General features: G+C 40.8%; 1 protein-coding gene across 1 annotated transcript in view; it reads left to right on the top strand.

Annotated features, from left to right (window-relative positions):
• Positions 1-15,671, top strand: part of dhx58 (DEXH (Asp-Glu-X-His) box polypeptide 58) — a 152,657-nt gene continuing 136,986 nt past the window's right edge. Inside the window, exons 1-10 of the mRNA XM_072442789.1 lie at positions 1-179; positions 3,960-4,158; positions 7,148-7,338; positions 8,149-8,262; positions 8,566-8,698; positions 9,200-9,379; positions 11,377-11,627; positions 12,650-12,961; positions 14,502-14,692; positions 14,770-14,869. Of these exons, the coding sequence (XP_072298890.1) occupies positions 3-179; positions 3,960-4,158; positions 7,148-7,338; positions 8,149-8,262; positions 8,566-8,698; positions 9,200-9,379; positions 11,377-11,627; positions 12,650-12,961; positions 14,502-14,692; positions 14,770-14,869 (1,848 nt within the window). The 5' untranslated portion in view covers positions 1-2. The remainder of the gene's footprint in view (positions 180-3,959; positions 4,159-7,147; positions 7,339-8,148; positions 8,263-8,565; positions 8,699-9,199; positions 9,380-11,376; positions 11,628-12,649; positions 12,962-14,501; positions 14,693-14,769; positions 14,870-15,671) is intronic.

Genomic DNA, 15,671 nt, shown 5'->3' with positions numbered 1-15,671 from the left:
GAATGGAAGCGCTGGGGCTGTACTCGTACCAGGAGGAGGTGGTGCAGAGGCCTCTTCAGGGGGAAAACATCATCATCTGGTTACCCACCGGAGGAGGCAAAACCCGGGCGGCGGTGTACGTGGCCAAGCGGCACCTGGAGACCACGCCCGGGGCTAAAGTGGTCGTCCTCGTCAACATGGTGGGCAAACGTTACGGCCATGGAGCAAATCGTATTCAGGTTTATGTGAAAATAATAACAACAACAACAACGGTGACGAAAAATAGCAATGTACAAAATAATACAGGGGGTTTTGACGTAGATCATTGGCAGTAGTGGAATTGGACGTGGTTAAAGTAGTACGGGTTAGTGCGTTGTGGTCGGCGCTCTCGGTTCACAGCAAGAAGGGCTGTTCTGTCTGGAGTTGTTGTTGTTGTTGTCGTTGTTGTGGTGTTACTTTTATTGGCTGTTTGCAGCAACTGAAAAGGTGCGTTTACCGCCTCCTACTGTAGTTATATTATATTATATATGTGTTTTAAGCCATACCGTAAAGAGAAAGAGATTGAAAGAGAGAGCCTCAAAAGTATGTGTTGTACTCCATACGTGAAAAAAAGAGAGAGAGAAAGAACCTTCAAAGTATGTGTTTTATGCTATATCGAGCAAGAGAGAGAGAAAAGGAGTGAGAGCCAAAGGAGACGTTCTCCCTGTAGCTCTGTAGGTTTCCTCTGAGTGCTCCGCTTTCCTCTTCCACTAAAAACATGTCCAATAGGCTCCTCCCCTCTGAAAACATGTCCGATAGGCTCCTCCCCACTAAAACATGTAAAATAGGCTCCTCCCTACTAAAAACATGTTCAATAGGCTCCTCCCCACTAAAAAACATGTCCCAATAGCCTCCTCCCCTCTGAAAACATGTCCAATAGGCTCCTCCCCTCTGAAAACATGTCCAATAGGCTCCTCCCCACTAAAAACATGTCCAATAGGCTCCTCCCCACTAAAAACATGTCCCAATAGGCTCCTCCCCACTAAAAACATGTCCAATAGGCTCCTCCCCTCTGAAAACATGTCCAATAGGCTCCTCCCCACTAAAACATGTCCAATAGGCTCCTCCCCACTAAAAACATGTCCAATAGGCTCCTCCCCACTAAAACATGTCCAATAGGCTCCTCCCCACTAAAAACATGTCCAATAGGCTCCTCACTAAAAACATGTCCAATAGGCTCCTCACTAAAAACATGTCCCAATAGGCTCCTCCCCACTAAAACATGTCCCAATAGGCTCCTCCCCACTAAAAACATGTCCCAATAGGCTCCTCCCCACTAAAAACATGTCCAATAGGCTCCTCCCCTCTGAAAACATGTCCAATAGGCTCCTCCCCACTAAAACATGTCCAATAGGCTCCTCCCCACTAAAAACATGTCCAATAGGCTCCTCCCCACTAAAACATGTCCAATAGGCTCCTCCCCACTAAAAACATGTCCAATAGGCTCCTCCCCACTAAAAACATGTCCAATAGGCTCCTCCCCACTAAAAACATGTCCCAATAGGCTCCTCCCCACTAAAAACATGTCCAATAGGCTCCTCCCCACTAAAAACATGTCCAATAGGCTCCTCCCCACTAAAACATGTCCAATAGGCTCCTCCCCACTAAAAACATGTCCAATAGGCTCCTCCCCACTAAAAACATGTCCCAATAGGCTCCTCCCCACTAAAAACATGTCCAATAGGCTCCTCCCCTCTGAAAACATGTCCAATAGGCTCGTCCCCACTAAAACATGTCCAATAGGCTCCTCCCCACTAAAAACATGTCCAATAGGCTCCTCCCCACTAAAACATGTCCAATAGGCTCCTCCCCACTAAAAACATGTCCAATAGGCTCCTCCCCACTAAAAACATGTCCAATAGGCTCCTCACTAAAAACATGTCCCAATAGGCTCCTCCCCACTAAAAACATGTCCAATAGGCTCCTCCCCTCTGAAAACATGTCCAATAGGCTCCTCACTAAAAACATGTCCAATAGGCTCCTCACTAAAAACATGTCCAATAGGCTCCTCCCCACTAAAAACATGTCCAATAGGCTCCTCCCCACTAAAACATGTCCAATAGGCTCCTCCCCACTAAAAACATGTCCAATAGGCTCCTCCCCACTAAAAACATGTCCAATAGGCTCCTCACTAAAAACATGTCCCAATAGGCTCCTCCCCACTAAAAACATGTCCAATAGGCTCCTCCCCTCTGAAAACATGTCCAATAGGCTCCTCCCCACTAAAACATGTCCAATAGGCTCCTCCCCACTAAAACATGTCCAATAGGCTCCTCCCCACTAAAACATGTAAAATAGGCTCCTCCCCACTAAAACATGTCCAATAGGCTCCTCCCCACTAAAAACATGTCCAATAGGCTCCTCCCCAACAAAACAACATCAGCCTGGTCCATAAGGCTGCACTGTTCCTGTCAATGTGTTCACCTACCCCTCATCTCCTCCCACTGCTCTGTACTTTTTTGTAAATGAATCAAAACGATGCGCACGATTGTATCATATTAAATTACCCACCAACAAGCATAACATGTCTTCATTAATTACATTGATTTACAGTTATTTGTATTAGAATTTTTGTACGATTAGTATTTGGTCAATCGCAGCGTTGATAATTAAAAATACTCCTATAATAAATCCCGTGTGATGATGATGCCGTTTATTGACTTCAGATCCTCTTTCTTCAGAATTGCTTCACTTTGTGTTGCATGTTTGATTGTCCATATCTGCTTTTTTACTGCTTGAACTAATCATTTATGGGATTAATGAAATAGTTTGAATCTGAGAAAGTTATATTATTAGTATTATCATATCATCCCTTGTGCCAATAAAAGTAGTAAAAGTAGTAATTGTAGTTGGAGCAGCAGCAGCAGCAGAAGTTTTAATAAGTTCTTTCAACTTGTGTAACTACAGTACTTCTTTATTGTACTGCAGATCTTCCACCGTCGCTTCCTGTATATTACCGTATTTTCCGGAGTATAAGTTGCACCAGCCAAAGAAGTAAAAAACATATATCAAGTCACACTGGAGTATAAGTCGCATTTTTGGGGAAATGTATTTGATATAGTCCAAGACCAAGAACAGATATTTCATCTTGAAATGCAGTTTAAAATAATAACAGATTAGAGAACATGGTGAATAGGTGTACGTATGCTAACGCTAACACCTTTAGCTACATGACACACAGATAGAACTGTGGTAAGGGATCATCTCAAAATGGGTTGAAGCTGAAAAGACTTAAAGACTTTGTCTGGCTTCACATAAAATTTTACGCGTTGATAAAACGATAGTAGCTTGATAGACCTGCTCACCTCTAGTGAACATCCCTGAACATCCTTTGGTAAGTTTATATTTAGAAGTTATAAACTCTCCAAATAATGTCACCTGTCGCGCATGTTTGTTTACTCAATCCACATGGTCACGGGCCCTAGGTCCCTACGACCGTCCCATTCAACCCAAACTGTGAGATGACCACATTGAGATAGTCTCAAGAGGATGAGAGAGTGAGAAACTAATGTTTCTTGTCAAAACCTGTAATTGTCAATTGCCTGAGTTTAGACCTTACACCGTACTACTTCTGTGACAGAAGTAACATATGAACAGTTATTCAGATAACTATAGCATAAAGAACATGCTAACAAGTTTACCAAAGCATCAGTTTTACCCCAAATCACTAAATCCATTGAATTCTTCTTCCTCTGTCACTTTTAAACAACTCCACAAACTGCAGGAAGTGCAGATTCTTCTTCTGCGTCGCTTAGAGCCTAAAGCGCCCTCTTGCGGTTGCCAGAGTAAAAATAATGAATTATCACATATAAGTCGCACCCCGGACAAACTATGAAAAAAGGTTCGGTAGTCTTTCCTTTTGTGTAACTGCAGTACTTCTTTACTGTACTGCACATATTCCGCCGTCTTTTCACGTATATCATATTCCTCGTGTTTTGCAGGTGCACCTCGTGGACCAGCACCACAAAAACGAGTTTGCCAAATACCTGGGGTTCCCGGTGGTGCCGGTCACCGGGGACTCGGACGAGAAGGACTTCTTCGGCAAAGTGCTGCGGGATTCCAACGCGGTCATCTGCACGGCCCAGATCCTGTACAACGCCATGATCAACACGGAGGAGGGCCGGCACGTGGAGCTGTCCGGTGAGTGCAAGGAGGCTTCATCTGACAATACTTCTACTGCTACTGCATGTACTGCGCCGTCGCCAGTTTAACTACCTGAACATGGGGCTCGCACGGAGAACAAAACGCGTAATCGCTCCCAAAATCAGGACGTAAATGAGATCAACTCGGGGAAAAGATACCGAGACAACGACAACGAACGCACGTTTTTGTAGTCGTGTTGGAAAAGTTTATACGGGGAGTTGTTTTGGAGGGAATTTGGTGAAGACGTTTTCGCAACATTTCACCGAAGACGACTTCTTTAAATTGTGACGTAAAAAGGTCATTGCGATATAAAAAACAATATGATCCCGAAGGTCGATGTTCTTTTTTTTTTTTTCTATGTTCTGAGTTGGAGGTGTTGGTACTAACAGTTTTCGAGATCACAAGGTTTTTCAAAGCCGCAAATGACAGAAAAGAAAGAATAACAGAAGAAAGTGCAGCTAAAACACAACATTTTAGGCCGCAGTTATTTTATTACTTGCTTTACGGATTTTTAAATGAAATATATTGAAAAGGCGGGCGAAATATAAATATAATTTAAATTTCAAAATATTTTTTCTTCCTGGGTTACCCAAAACGCACCACGGGAGGAGAGGGGAGACGCGGCACGCAGGAGCGTGTAACAGTAGATTTAGCATGTTTTGCATTGGTAGAACAGACGCTTCTAAGTGTGCAGCCTTAATCACGGCAAAACACGCTGTAGAAAATGTGGTAAATGGGTTTTTAAAATGTGTATTTGCGATATAAAGGAGTCAGCGCTGCGCCTAGCAGACAAGGAAACGGGCGCGCGCGTCTTCTCATGTTCTCCGCGCGCAGACTCACACAGGATTTTGAAGAAAAATTGCTTCACGCGCTCTTATCTTTTGACTTAATACCGCTTTTTATATTTCATTTAATGCTATTTTGCGTTGTCGGCAGTACTTTATTAAAAAAAAATGGATTATAATTTATTTTATTTATATTGTGGAAATCAATAATCTAAGTGCGGCGGATCCGTAGACCAAGTAATAAAATAACAAAGGCCTTAGTAGCAAAGAGGTTTTATGTAGTTTAGTCCCACTTAAAACTGTTTTTCTGTACAATGTACCGCTACATTATGCTACATCCATGACGATTACTACTATTATAATTGCAATGACTATTATTAATCGTTATTACTTATATTTTTGTGGAGAAAAGGCAGGATTGAGTGACTAGTAGTGTTTCTAGATGACAAAACACTCAATTGGTGTTAGAAACAGGATTCCTCCATCATTTTCTGTACTATTACTACTACCCTCACGTCGACTACTACTACTACTACTACTACTACTACTTCCCTTAACCAGTACTAACACCAGGGACTAAACAGGATCTAATGTTGGCCATTCCTAAGAATGTTTTTAGAGTCCGACACAAGAATGGAAAGAGCTTGTGTTTAAAAGGTTAATGAATTTGCCTCTTATTTGTTCAGTGAAGTATTTGCCTCAATGTAAATAGTAGTAAAATCCGACTGAATTTGCATAAGAAACGTAGAACTGACAAGCGCGCCAGTGAGGTACACTCAATCGAATTTTAAAGACATCATGCTTTTTTTTGGTGTATTTGGCGTTAGGCTAAAACGTACTCTGAAGATAATCTTACCGTATTTTCCGCACTATAAGGCTTTTAAGTGCGCGTTATAGTGCAGAAAATACGATACACTTTGGTCATTGTAAAGCGCAATATCTATCCCATCTACAACGGCCTATAACAGTAATAATAGAAGCGGTTTCATGGAAGTCCAGAGTCTTTCTGAGCAGTTTCTGAGCAGTCAAATGCAGGACAATATATGATTCATCAAACAGTCATCAATCCAAATACAGCTGGTGATGAGGGAACACTGCAACAACAGTTTAAAAGCTCATAAAAGTCTATATTACATAAACTAACCCAGACAAGAGGAGGCCATAGTTCAGACGTTTGAGCGTTTATCAGATCTCAAAGACTGCAATTACTTAGAGAATAGAATGTCCTCTGCACAAAACAAAATAGCCTGTCTTTTTATGGAATTTATGGATGAAATTTGTCAGTTTATACTTCAGTCTTCTCTCAAATGTAACATCGCAAATATAATCACATCTCAATATAAGCCTGAAAAATTGCAATTAAAATGTTTACCTGCATGTGTTGGTTTTATGTTTGTTCTTCTCGTTTTATGTGATGTTTTATTTGGTGTTGATTTTGCCTTTTATTTGGTGTTGATTTTGTGCTGATTTTGCCTTGATTTTGTCTTGATTTTGTCTTGATTTTGTCTTGATTTTGTCTGTATTTGGTGTTGATTTTCTTTTTTTATTTGGTGTTGATTTTGCCGGCATTTGGTATTGATTTTGCCTTTTTATTTGGTGTTGATTTTGCCTTTTTATTTGGTGTTGATTTTGCCTTTTTATTTGGTGTTGATTTTTCCTTTTTATTTGGTGTTGATTTTTCCTTTTTATTTGGTGTTGATTTTGCCTTTATTTGGTGTTGATTTTGCCTTTTTATTTGGTGTTGATTTTGCCTTTTTATTCGGTGTTGATTTTGCTTTTTATTTGGTGTTGATTTTTCCTTTTTATTTGGTGTTGATTTTTCCTTTTTATTTGGTGTTGATTTTTCCTTTTTATTTGGTGTTGATTTTGCCTTTTTATTTGGTGTTGATTTTGCCTTTATTTGGTGTTGATTTTCCCGTTTTATTTGGTGTTGATTTTGCCTTTTTATTTGGTGTTGATTTTCCCTTTTTATTTGGTGTTGATTTTGCCTTTCATTTGGTGTTGATTTTGCTTTTTATTTGGTGTTGATTTTTCCTTTTTATTTGGTGTTGATTTTCCCTTTTTATTTGGTGTTGATTTTGCCTTTTTATTTGGTGTTGATTTTTCCTTTTTATTTGGTGTTGATTTTTCCTTTTTATTTGGTGTTGATTTTGCCTTTTTATTTGGTGTTGATTTTGCCTTTCATTTGGTGTTGATTTCAGACATCACTTTGCTGATCATCGACGAGTGCCACCACACCCACAAGGATCATACATACAGTAAGATCATGCGCTGCTACTTGGAGAAGAAGCTGAAGAACCAGGGCCCCCTGCCTCAGGTCCTGGGGCTCACAGCGTCTCCTGGGACCGGGGGCAAGAAGGTCCTGGACGGCGCCATAGAGCACGTCCTCACGGTGAGAGTCCTGCTGTTTCTACACAAAAACAACCCAAAAATATATAGTTTTTTTATTTTTTCAAATTCAATTTATAACAAAGTAAAAATGTTTTAATTCTATGTTTTAGTATTTTTTGGGGTATCTTTTAGTTCAATTAAAAGAAATTAAGTCCTTTCATTAAAAAAGTAAAACAAATATAAAGTACTTTTTCATCTTGCCGTTTATGGCTGATTAATCATTCACAACGTTTGATTTCATAAAGAAGGTCACATATTGAGAGCGGTCATGTGTTAAGAAAACAAAGATAGAACATGTAGGATTTTTTTTATTGTTCTGGTCGTGATGTTAACAATTGTGAATAATAATAAATCGGTACGCTAAAATTTGAAATCTTGAAATCTCAAATACACACATTTCAAATTGTCCTATTTTTGATATGAACTTAAAAATAGCAATAGATTGATATATTTTTTTAATTATAAAGCCAATTTAATATTTGGAATTGGTAACAAGCCTGACAATAGGACCTTGCTCCTGTCTAGGCCACCGGGTAAATAAGTTAAAAAAAACAACAACAAGTATACATATTAATACAAAATGCATTTGACAAAAAAAAGTCAAGTTAATCCTACTATTAATCCTACTATTCAACAAATAAGTCATACAATGAGTACAGTTAAATATAAAATGGTTACTCTACTCAGACTTTAACATAGCTGGTCCCCACAAACTGCATGAACAGATGCCAGACCTCTTCATAACCGTCTAAAAATCATATTTACTAACCTTTCTTTCTGTTCTCTGTTCGGAAAATATGTTTTTTGTTAGATTTGTGCCAACATGGACTCGGCGATCGTCTCGACACAAAACTGCCTCCCAGATCTGACAGAACGAGTGCCCCGCCCTCGCAAAGTCTTTGACATCACGGAAAGAAGACCAATGGTAATATTTATTTATTAATTTTTATCATTGATGAATCTAATAATTTACAATCTAACTACACTTTGTCTACGCGGTTACGTATTTGTTTTATGACCATATGTTGGGCTGCCATGATAGTTAATATACTGAACTGACTTTACTGTTCAATCAATGATGGACAGAACAATATTTATTTTGTGGCCAACTTTTTATTTTCTTGTTGTACGCTTAAATTTAAGAAAAGTAAAAATCTCACCTTTTCAGATTTTGTTTTAAAGCTTTTATCTGCATTTATATATTTAACTCTCTGATCGCTTTGCCCAGGATCCTTTGGGGGACCAGATAAAGGCGATGATGGTTCAGATTCACGAGTTTATGGCACTGCCACGGGACGTCCGGCTGAGGGAGTGTGGGACGCAGGAGTACGAGCAAGACGTGGTTCTCCTTGAAAAACGAGGTGAGAACAGAGCGGAATAAAGCTGATCAACACAAGAGTTACATAAGTTCATAAGTTCAACGCAGAGCAAATGACCGTTGTAAAAGTTGGATGGTGCACCTTTAAAGTGCCCCCTACAGGTCGGACGACTCATTGAACTAAAATGCCGTTAAGATTAATACATTTTGAATTTTGTTAATAATTAAAAATAATTAATATGTTATCACAGAATAGCACATTTTTTAGGCAGATAATTTCACTTCCTGTTAGTAATTGATGACATCACAGTAGGAAATTACCCATAAAATACTGGACAAAAACTCATCTAATGTCACAATTTTTTTAAGTACATGAGGGAACCTTTATTTTGTTGAATTAATGTTTAGAGATTTTAAAAAGTAGTTTTTTTTGTGTAAATTCTGTATAAACTTTGACTGGAGTGAGTGTCTGTTGGAGTGAGTGGCACGACAGGTTAAGTCAAAATTTGAAAATCAGTCGTGAGAACTGACCTTCTCGTTTCAGGCGTGAGTGAGAATAACCGCATGACGGCCCAGTGTGCCCTCCACCTGCGGCAATACAACGACGCTCTGCTCATCAACGACACGCTGAGGATGATCGACGCGTACCGCTCGCTCGAGGACTTCTACCGCCACAGGCCGACCATGGACGGGACCGACATCTTCCTGGTCGGGCTTTTTCAAGGTAAAAAATCGCACATCGGTATCATGTTGTTGTTGTGTTGCTTTTAATGGCGGTTGGCAGTCAACTGAAAAGGTGCATTTACCACCACCTACTGTGGTTGTACGTCTTCTGTAGCTGCACGTCTTCTGCAGCTGCACGTCTTCTGCAGCTGCACGTCTTCTGTAGCTGCACGTCTTCTGCAGCTGCACGTCTTCTGTAGCTGCACGTCTTCTGCAGCTGCACGTCTTCTGTAGCTGCACGTCTTCTGCAGCTGCACGTCTTCTGCAGCTGCACGTCTTCTGTAGCTGCACGTCTTCTGCAGCTGTACGTCTTCTGTAGCTGCACGTCTTCTGTAGCTGTACGTCTTCTGTAGCTGTACGTCTTCTGTAGCTGTACGTCTTCTGTAGCTGTACGTCTTCTGTAGCTGTACGTCTTCTGCAGCTGCACGTCTTCTGTAGCTGCACGTCTTCTGCAGCTGTACGTCTTCTGTAGCTGCACGTCTTCTGCAGCTGCACGTCTTCTGTAGCTGCACGTCTTCTGTAGCTGCACGTCTTCTGCAGCTGCACGTCTTCTGTAGCTGCACGTCTTCTGCAGCTGTACGTCTTCTGTAGCTGCACGTCTTCTGCAGCTGTACGTCTTCTGTAGCTGTACGTCTTCTGCAGCTGTACGTCTTCAAAGTATGTGTTTTACGCTATACCGCAAAAGAAAAAGAAGGGGGAAAAAAGAAAGAGAGAGATGGAGAGAGCTGTATTATTGCAGCAACAGGCAGTGCTCCGTTACGTTTAGTCACTTTTTAATGAAATTGTACTTCTCTGAATAGTTTTCTGACGCCGTACTTTCCATTCTACTTGCATAACATTGAGCAACTTTGAAAATACCAGATTTGATTAATTACTTACCGTTTTTAATCACTTTTGAGTACCGTAGTAGTTTTCCCAAATACGTTTTTACTCTCTGGACTACTACTTTGAATTTCATGCATTTTTTGTGTCTGTGTTGATGAACGCGGAGCTGCAGCGATTAATCGACTAATCAGTTGACTGTTAAAAAAAAGGGAGTGTCTACGGCGCGCGGCCGAAACTGCATGGGTTTTTTGTGCCGCGGCTCCTGAAACTGCTGCACTACTTGACCGCGCCGGGTTAGGGTCAAGGTCAGGGTCAAGGTTAAGGTTAGGGTTAAGGTTAAGCTCAGGGTCAAGGTCAGGGTCAGGGTTAAGGTTAGGGTTAAGGTTAGGCTCAGGGTCAAGGTCAGGGTTAAGGTTAAGGTTAGGGTTAAGGTTAGGCTCAGGGTAAAGGTTAAGGTTAGGGTTAAGGTTAGGCTCAGGGTTAGGGTCAAGGTCAGGGTTAGGGTTAAGGTTAAGGTTAAGGTTAGGCTCAGGGTCAAGGTTAAGGTTAGGGTTAAGGTTAGGGTCAAGGTTAGGGTTAAGGTTAGGGTCAAGGTCAGGGTTAGGGTTAAGGTTAGGGTTAAGGTTAGGCTCAGGGTCAAGGTTAGGGTTAAGGTTAGGGTCAAGGTTAGGGTCAAGGTCAGGGTTAAGGTTAGGGTTAAGGTTAGGGTTAAGGTTAGGCTCAGGGTCAAGGTTAGGGTTAGGGTCAAGGTTAAGGTTAGGGTCAGGGTTAAGGTTAGGGTTAAGGTTAGGCTCAGGGTCAAGGTTAAGGTTAGGGTTAGCCATGAGGCTATATGGCCGTGCCGCGGCTCCTGAAACTGCTGGGTTATTTGACCGCGCCGCGGCTCTGCAGCCACGGCCGTAAAAACCCCCCACACATATTACATATATAACATATTTGGAGTACTCATACGCCTTATTTAACAGGCGTTATTTAACAAAGACGGAATGTCAAAAAAGAATAAACAACTTCTGATTTTCATGATTAATTCACTTTTCTTGTGAATCTAGAGGTCACCATATTCCAACCTTTATATCGGTTAAATAGTCTCAATAACCAATAGAAACAATCGCTGACCAGTCCGCTACTCGGTTTGCCTCCGTTTCAGTTCAACACTAACACTCTTTCCCGCAGAGAATCAGACGGAGCTGCGTCATCTGGCCCAAGACTCCCTCGGCGAGAACCCGAAAATGGCCAAACTGGAGAGCACGCTTCTGGACCAGTTCAGGGCCGAGCGGGATTCCAAAGGGATTCTCTTCACTAAAACCAGAAAGAGCGTCCACTGTCTGCACGAGTGGATCCGGGACAACGGGGCCCTGCAGGGGGCGGGAATCAAAGCGGCCAAACTGATCGGAGCCGGGAACGGCCTCAGTCACATGACCCAGGTGTGTTTGTCCGTTTTTGTTGTATTTTAGCTGGTGAAATTGAACACATTCTAATAATTACCAATCACCAATGATCAGTTTTCTCATGAGAAGGTCCACAGCCAATGCTCCATCAGTAACAGCATGTGGTTTGGGCCAAAGTTCAGACTTGTACATGGTAATACTTAACATCTGTGGTGTTTGTGTACATTTGAAAGCCATTTGTTTTTATGAGATAGAGTTTAATAAAAATGGAAAACACGAGGAGAACATCTAATTCAGTTGTCACTTAAGGGATTCTGACAGGGTTCTCACGATTGTGCAATGTGCCGTAATATTAATAATGACGATGAGCACAGGAACGCTACTTCCTCATTAGTGTTATTGTAATTGTATTTGTTTGAGCATGTTAGAAATTAACATATACAAAAGAAATAAGGGATTTATACTCAAGGAGGAGGTCAAAGAACTTGTGCCTAAACTCAATTTCAAAGTCTAAGAACATGAACATTGACGCATACAAACTGTCAGAAATAGATTGAAGTCCCAGTTCCAAAAAATAGACCAAATGAAATCATCTTTGTTTTTTTTCAGTTTTGTTGTCTTTATTGAACTTAAAAACGTCCGTTCTTACTGTGAGTGGGCTCGTATCTCCATAAACCTTTAGACTCGTACTTGGCCTGGAGGAGCCTCTTTCTGCTTGTCACTATGGAAATGCTGTTGCTTTGGCTATAATATTCCATAGTATGGCATAAAATCATGGAGAATTGATATGGTTTTGACGTTCTATTTCCAGGCAGGTTCTATTTCCATCCTGCAGGTGGCGTTCCACAGCTGGAAACTGACATTAAAAGTTGTTTTAACTTGATGTTTTCACGTTTGCCTGTAACAGAGAGGTAGCTGACTCAAGGTCTTGTTGGTTGGGCTCAAACATGTAAACAACATGTCGCTAATTGTCGTTAGTTTCACAATAAATGTATATTTAAAAAGTGAAGAATGTCTTATTGCATTTAATTTAATAATGACATTTATTTGCGTTGCAGAATGAACAGAAAGATATCATCCGCGAGTTCCGCAACGGTCGCCTCAACCTCCTCATCTCCACCACGGTCGCAGAAGAAGGCCTCGACATCCCAGAGTGCAACATGGTGGTGCGCTACGGGCTGCTGACCAATGACATCGCGCAGCTGCAGGCGAGCGGGCGGGCTCGAGCCGCCAACAGCGTCTACTCGGTGGTGGCTCAGCGCGGAGGGAAGGAGCAGCGCAGGGAGCTGCTCAACGAGCATCTGGAGGAGCTGACCAAGGAGGCCGTGGCCAAAATACAAGAGATGAGCCACGACCAGTTCAGACGAAGAGTAAGAAGTCCAAGATGTTGTTATTTTATTATAACTAAAAGTCTCCGGTAACTTCTCTGGCGGAGGGCCCACAATCGTATTATCGTTTTAAAAAGTAATGATGTAAAGGTTTCCAAGGATGTTAAGTAGCAATGACTGTTGCTCCTGGCTCAGACAACGAGTATTCCAAATCATTAAAAGTACCGTATTTTCCGGACTATAAGTCGCACCTTTTTTCATAGTTTTGGCCGGGGTGCGTTTTTTGGCTAGTGCGACTTATACTCTAGTGCGACTTATAGTCCGGAAAATACGGTACTTGGAATTTACGTAGTCTGTTTTCCCCTGAGTCTGTGCCCGGCTTTACAAAATGTAACATTCTTTATGACAAAATAAAGTTAAATGTGACAAAAACAGCCAGATAAAAGTTATATACATTTAGGCCACAGTTATTTTATTACTTTTTACAGATTTTTAAATGAAATATATTGAACAGGCTGACGAAATATAAATATAATTTCGATTTCAACAGATTTTGTATTATTAGATTATATATAACATATATTATATATAATATTCAAGGCAATATGGCGACAGGCAGGAAAAATATAAATGTCAAAGAACACATTGGATGAATTTGGCACCGAAGTCTCTGAGTGCGAACCATAATAGATCCATGGTACGAACAGTGGAGTTGACATTTCAACAGCCTCCACTTTGGAGGGGTCCAGAGGCTTCATCGCTGCTGCTGCAGGTGATTTCCATGATATTGCGGTCACATAATATGTATATAGTATTTGGTCGGGCAGGTGTCTGTTTAGTACATCTCCAACTGTTTCATCCCGATCACCACTTGCACGATATGGCCTCCAGAAAGTACGGTTATGCAAAACCACACTAGCCCATGGAACGTTGAGCGCTCTGAGCGCTGGCCACTGTGGTGACGCCATTTTAAATACCCATCATGCATCTCGCATACGCACATAGCGTCAGTACAATGCTTTCCAAAATAAATGACTCCTGTAGGATTTTGGCAAAAAATTGCTTCACGCGCTCTTATCTTTTGACTTAATACCGCTTTTTATATTTCATTTAATGCTATTTTGCGTTGTTGGCGGTACTTTATAAAAAAAATAATAATAATAATTTATTATATTTATAAATTAGAAATCAATAATCTCAGTGCGGCAGATCCGTAAACCAAGTAATAAAATAACCGCGGCCCTAAGTCTATTTTTAAACAATAGATTTAATTAAAAATACTTAATTTGGCTTCTAAAATTGTCATGATTATTATTTTTTGGTTCCTACAATTATATCGTGACCTGAATACTCACGTTTATCAATTAACCTAATAATCGTGACATCCCTCGTAGTATCAAAACCAGATTGATAATATAAACATATCTCAATATGTCGATACTGGAAAAGTCCCATAAACAGGACAGAGTTGGACCTTCCTGAATCATTTTGGAATGATCTTGTAATTATTTTTGATTGAGGAATAAGAATACATTTTGCTCTTTTGTTGAAATGACCAGAGGAATGTAAAATTGTCCGGCAGATTCTCCAAATCCAGAAGCAGGAGGTGATCCGTCAAAAATTAGCCGAGCAGAAGAACCACGCGAAGAGGCACCGTTTCGCCGCCGCCAACGTCCAGCTCGTGTGTCGAAACTGTTTCAAGTCTGTTGCCCACGGCAGCGACCTCAGACTGGTGGAGGGAGCTCATCACGTCAACATCAACCCGGACTTCAAGTAAGATCAGATATGGAGCGAGCATTGAACATGAGCAAACATGAACCACGTGCTGAATGTGCTTTTCCTCATGGCAGGACGGAGTACAAAGTGGGAGGTCAGGTGTCTTTAGAAAGAGAGTTTGAAGACTGGGAACCCGGCTGTAAGATCATCTGCAACAACGAGAACTGCAACAAGGTACGGCTTTCTCTAGGTTTTCTTTAGGATTGCTTTAGATTATTTTTAGGCTTTCTTTAGGTTATCTTTAGGATTGCTTTAAGTCATCCTTAGGTTTGATTTAAGTCATCTTTAGGTTTCCTTTAAGTCATCTTTAGGTTTGATTTAAGTCATCTTTAGGTTTGATTTAAGTCATCTTTAGGTTTCCTTTAAGTCATCTTTAGGTTTGATTTAAGTCATCTTTAGGTTTGATTTAAGTCATCTTTAGGTTTCCTTTAAGTCATCTTTAGGTTGCTTTAAGTTACCTTTACAATTATAGGCAGCGCAACTAATAAAATGTGTTTCTTTCCGCCTTCTTTTAGTCCGGCGAGCTTTTGTTTCGCTCACATTAGCTTGCGACTGTGCAGAGATTAGCTTTAGCTTGTCTGTTAATGACGCTTCAACTGCTGCATAACAAGTAATTCCATCAACAAAAGGACTCAAAAACATCTTATTTAAGGAGAGGAAAGGTAACGAGCTTCTTATGTACGATCACAAAGGTGATAAACGTGAGCGTATAGCTGAAGTTTCCTGTGGTTCTGTTTTCTACAATTGATTTTCTTCTATTAGATGTCGGGTACAATCTGAATATCAAGCAGAGTTGTAGACTTTTACTTTTGTTGTCAGGTTCTGGCAGCTCTTTCACGCTTTAGTTGTGTGTTGGAGTCTTTTCGTCAGTGTTGGGCCTGAACGCATTCATTGAACGAAAGTTCATGAACGCGTTCATAATTTTGGATAACGTGAACTGAACGAACGGTATTACTGCTGAAGTACGATAATATGA

This window comes from Eucyclogobius newberryi, unplaced genomic scaffold (genome assembly GCF_026437365.1).
Source record: "Eucyclogobius newberryi isolate DKJ021-1_F unplaced genomic scaffold, fEucNew1.0.hap1 SCAF_13, whole genome shotgun sequence".
In the NCBI taxonomy this organism is placed as follows: Eukaryota; Metazoa; Chordata; class Actinopteri; order Gobiiformes; family Gobiidae; genus Eucyclogobius; species Eucyclogobius newberryi.
Note: the sequence above shows the minus strand (reverse complement) of the source record. Positions and strands in the feature narration are given on the sequence as shown.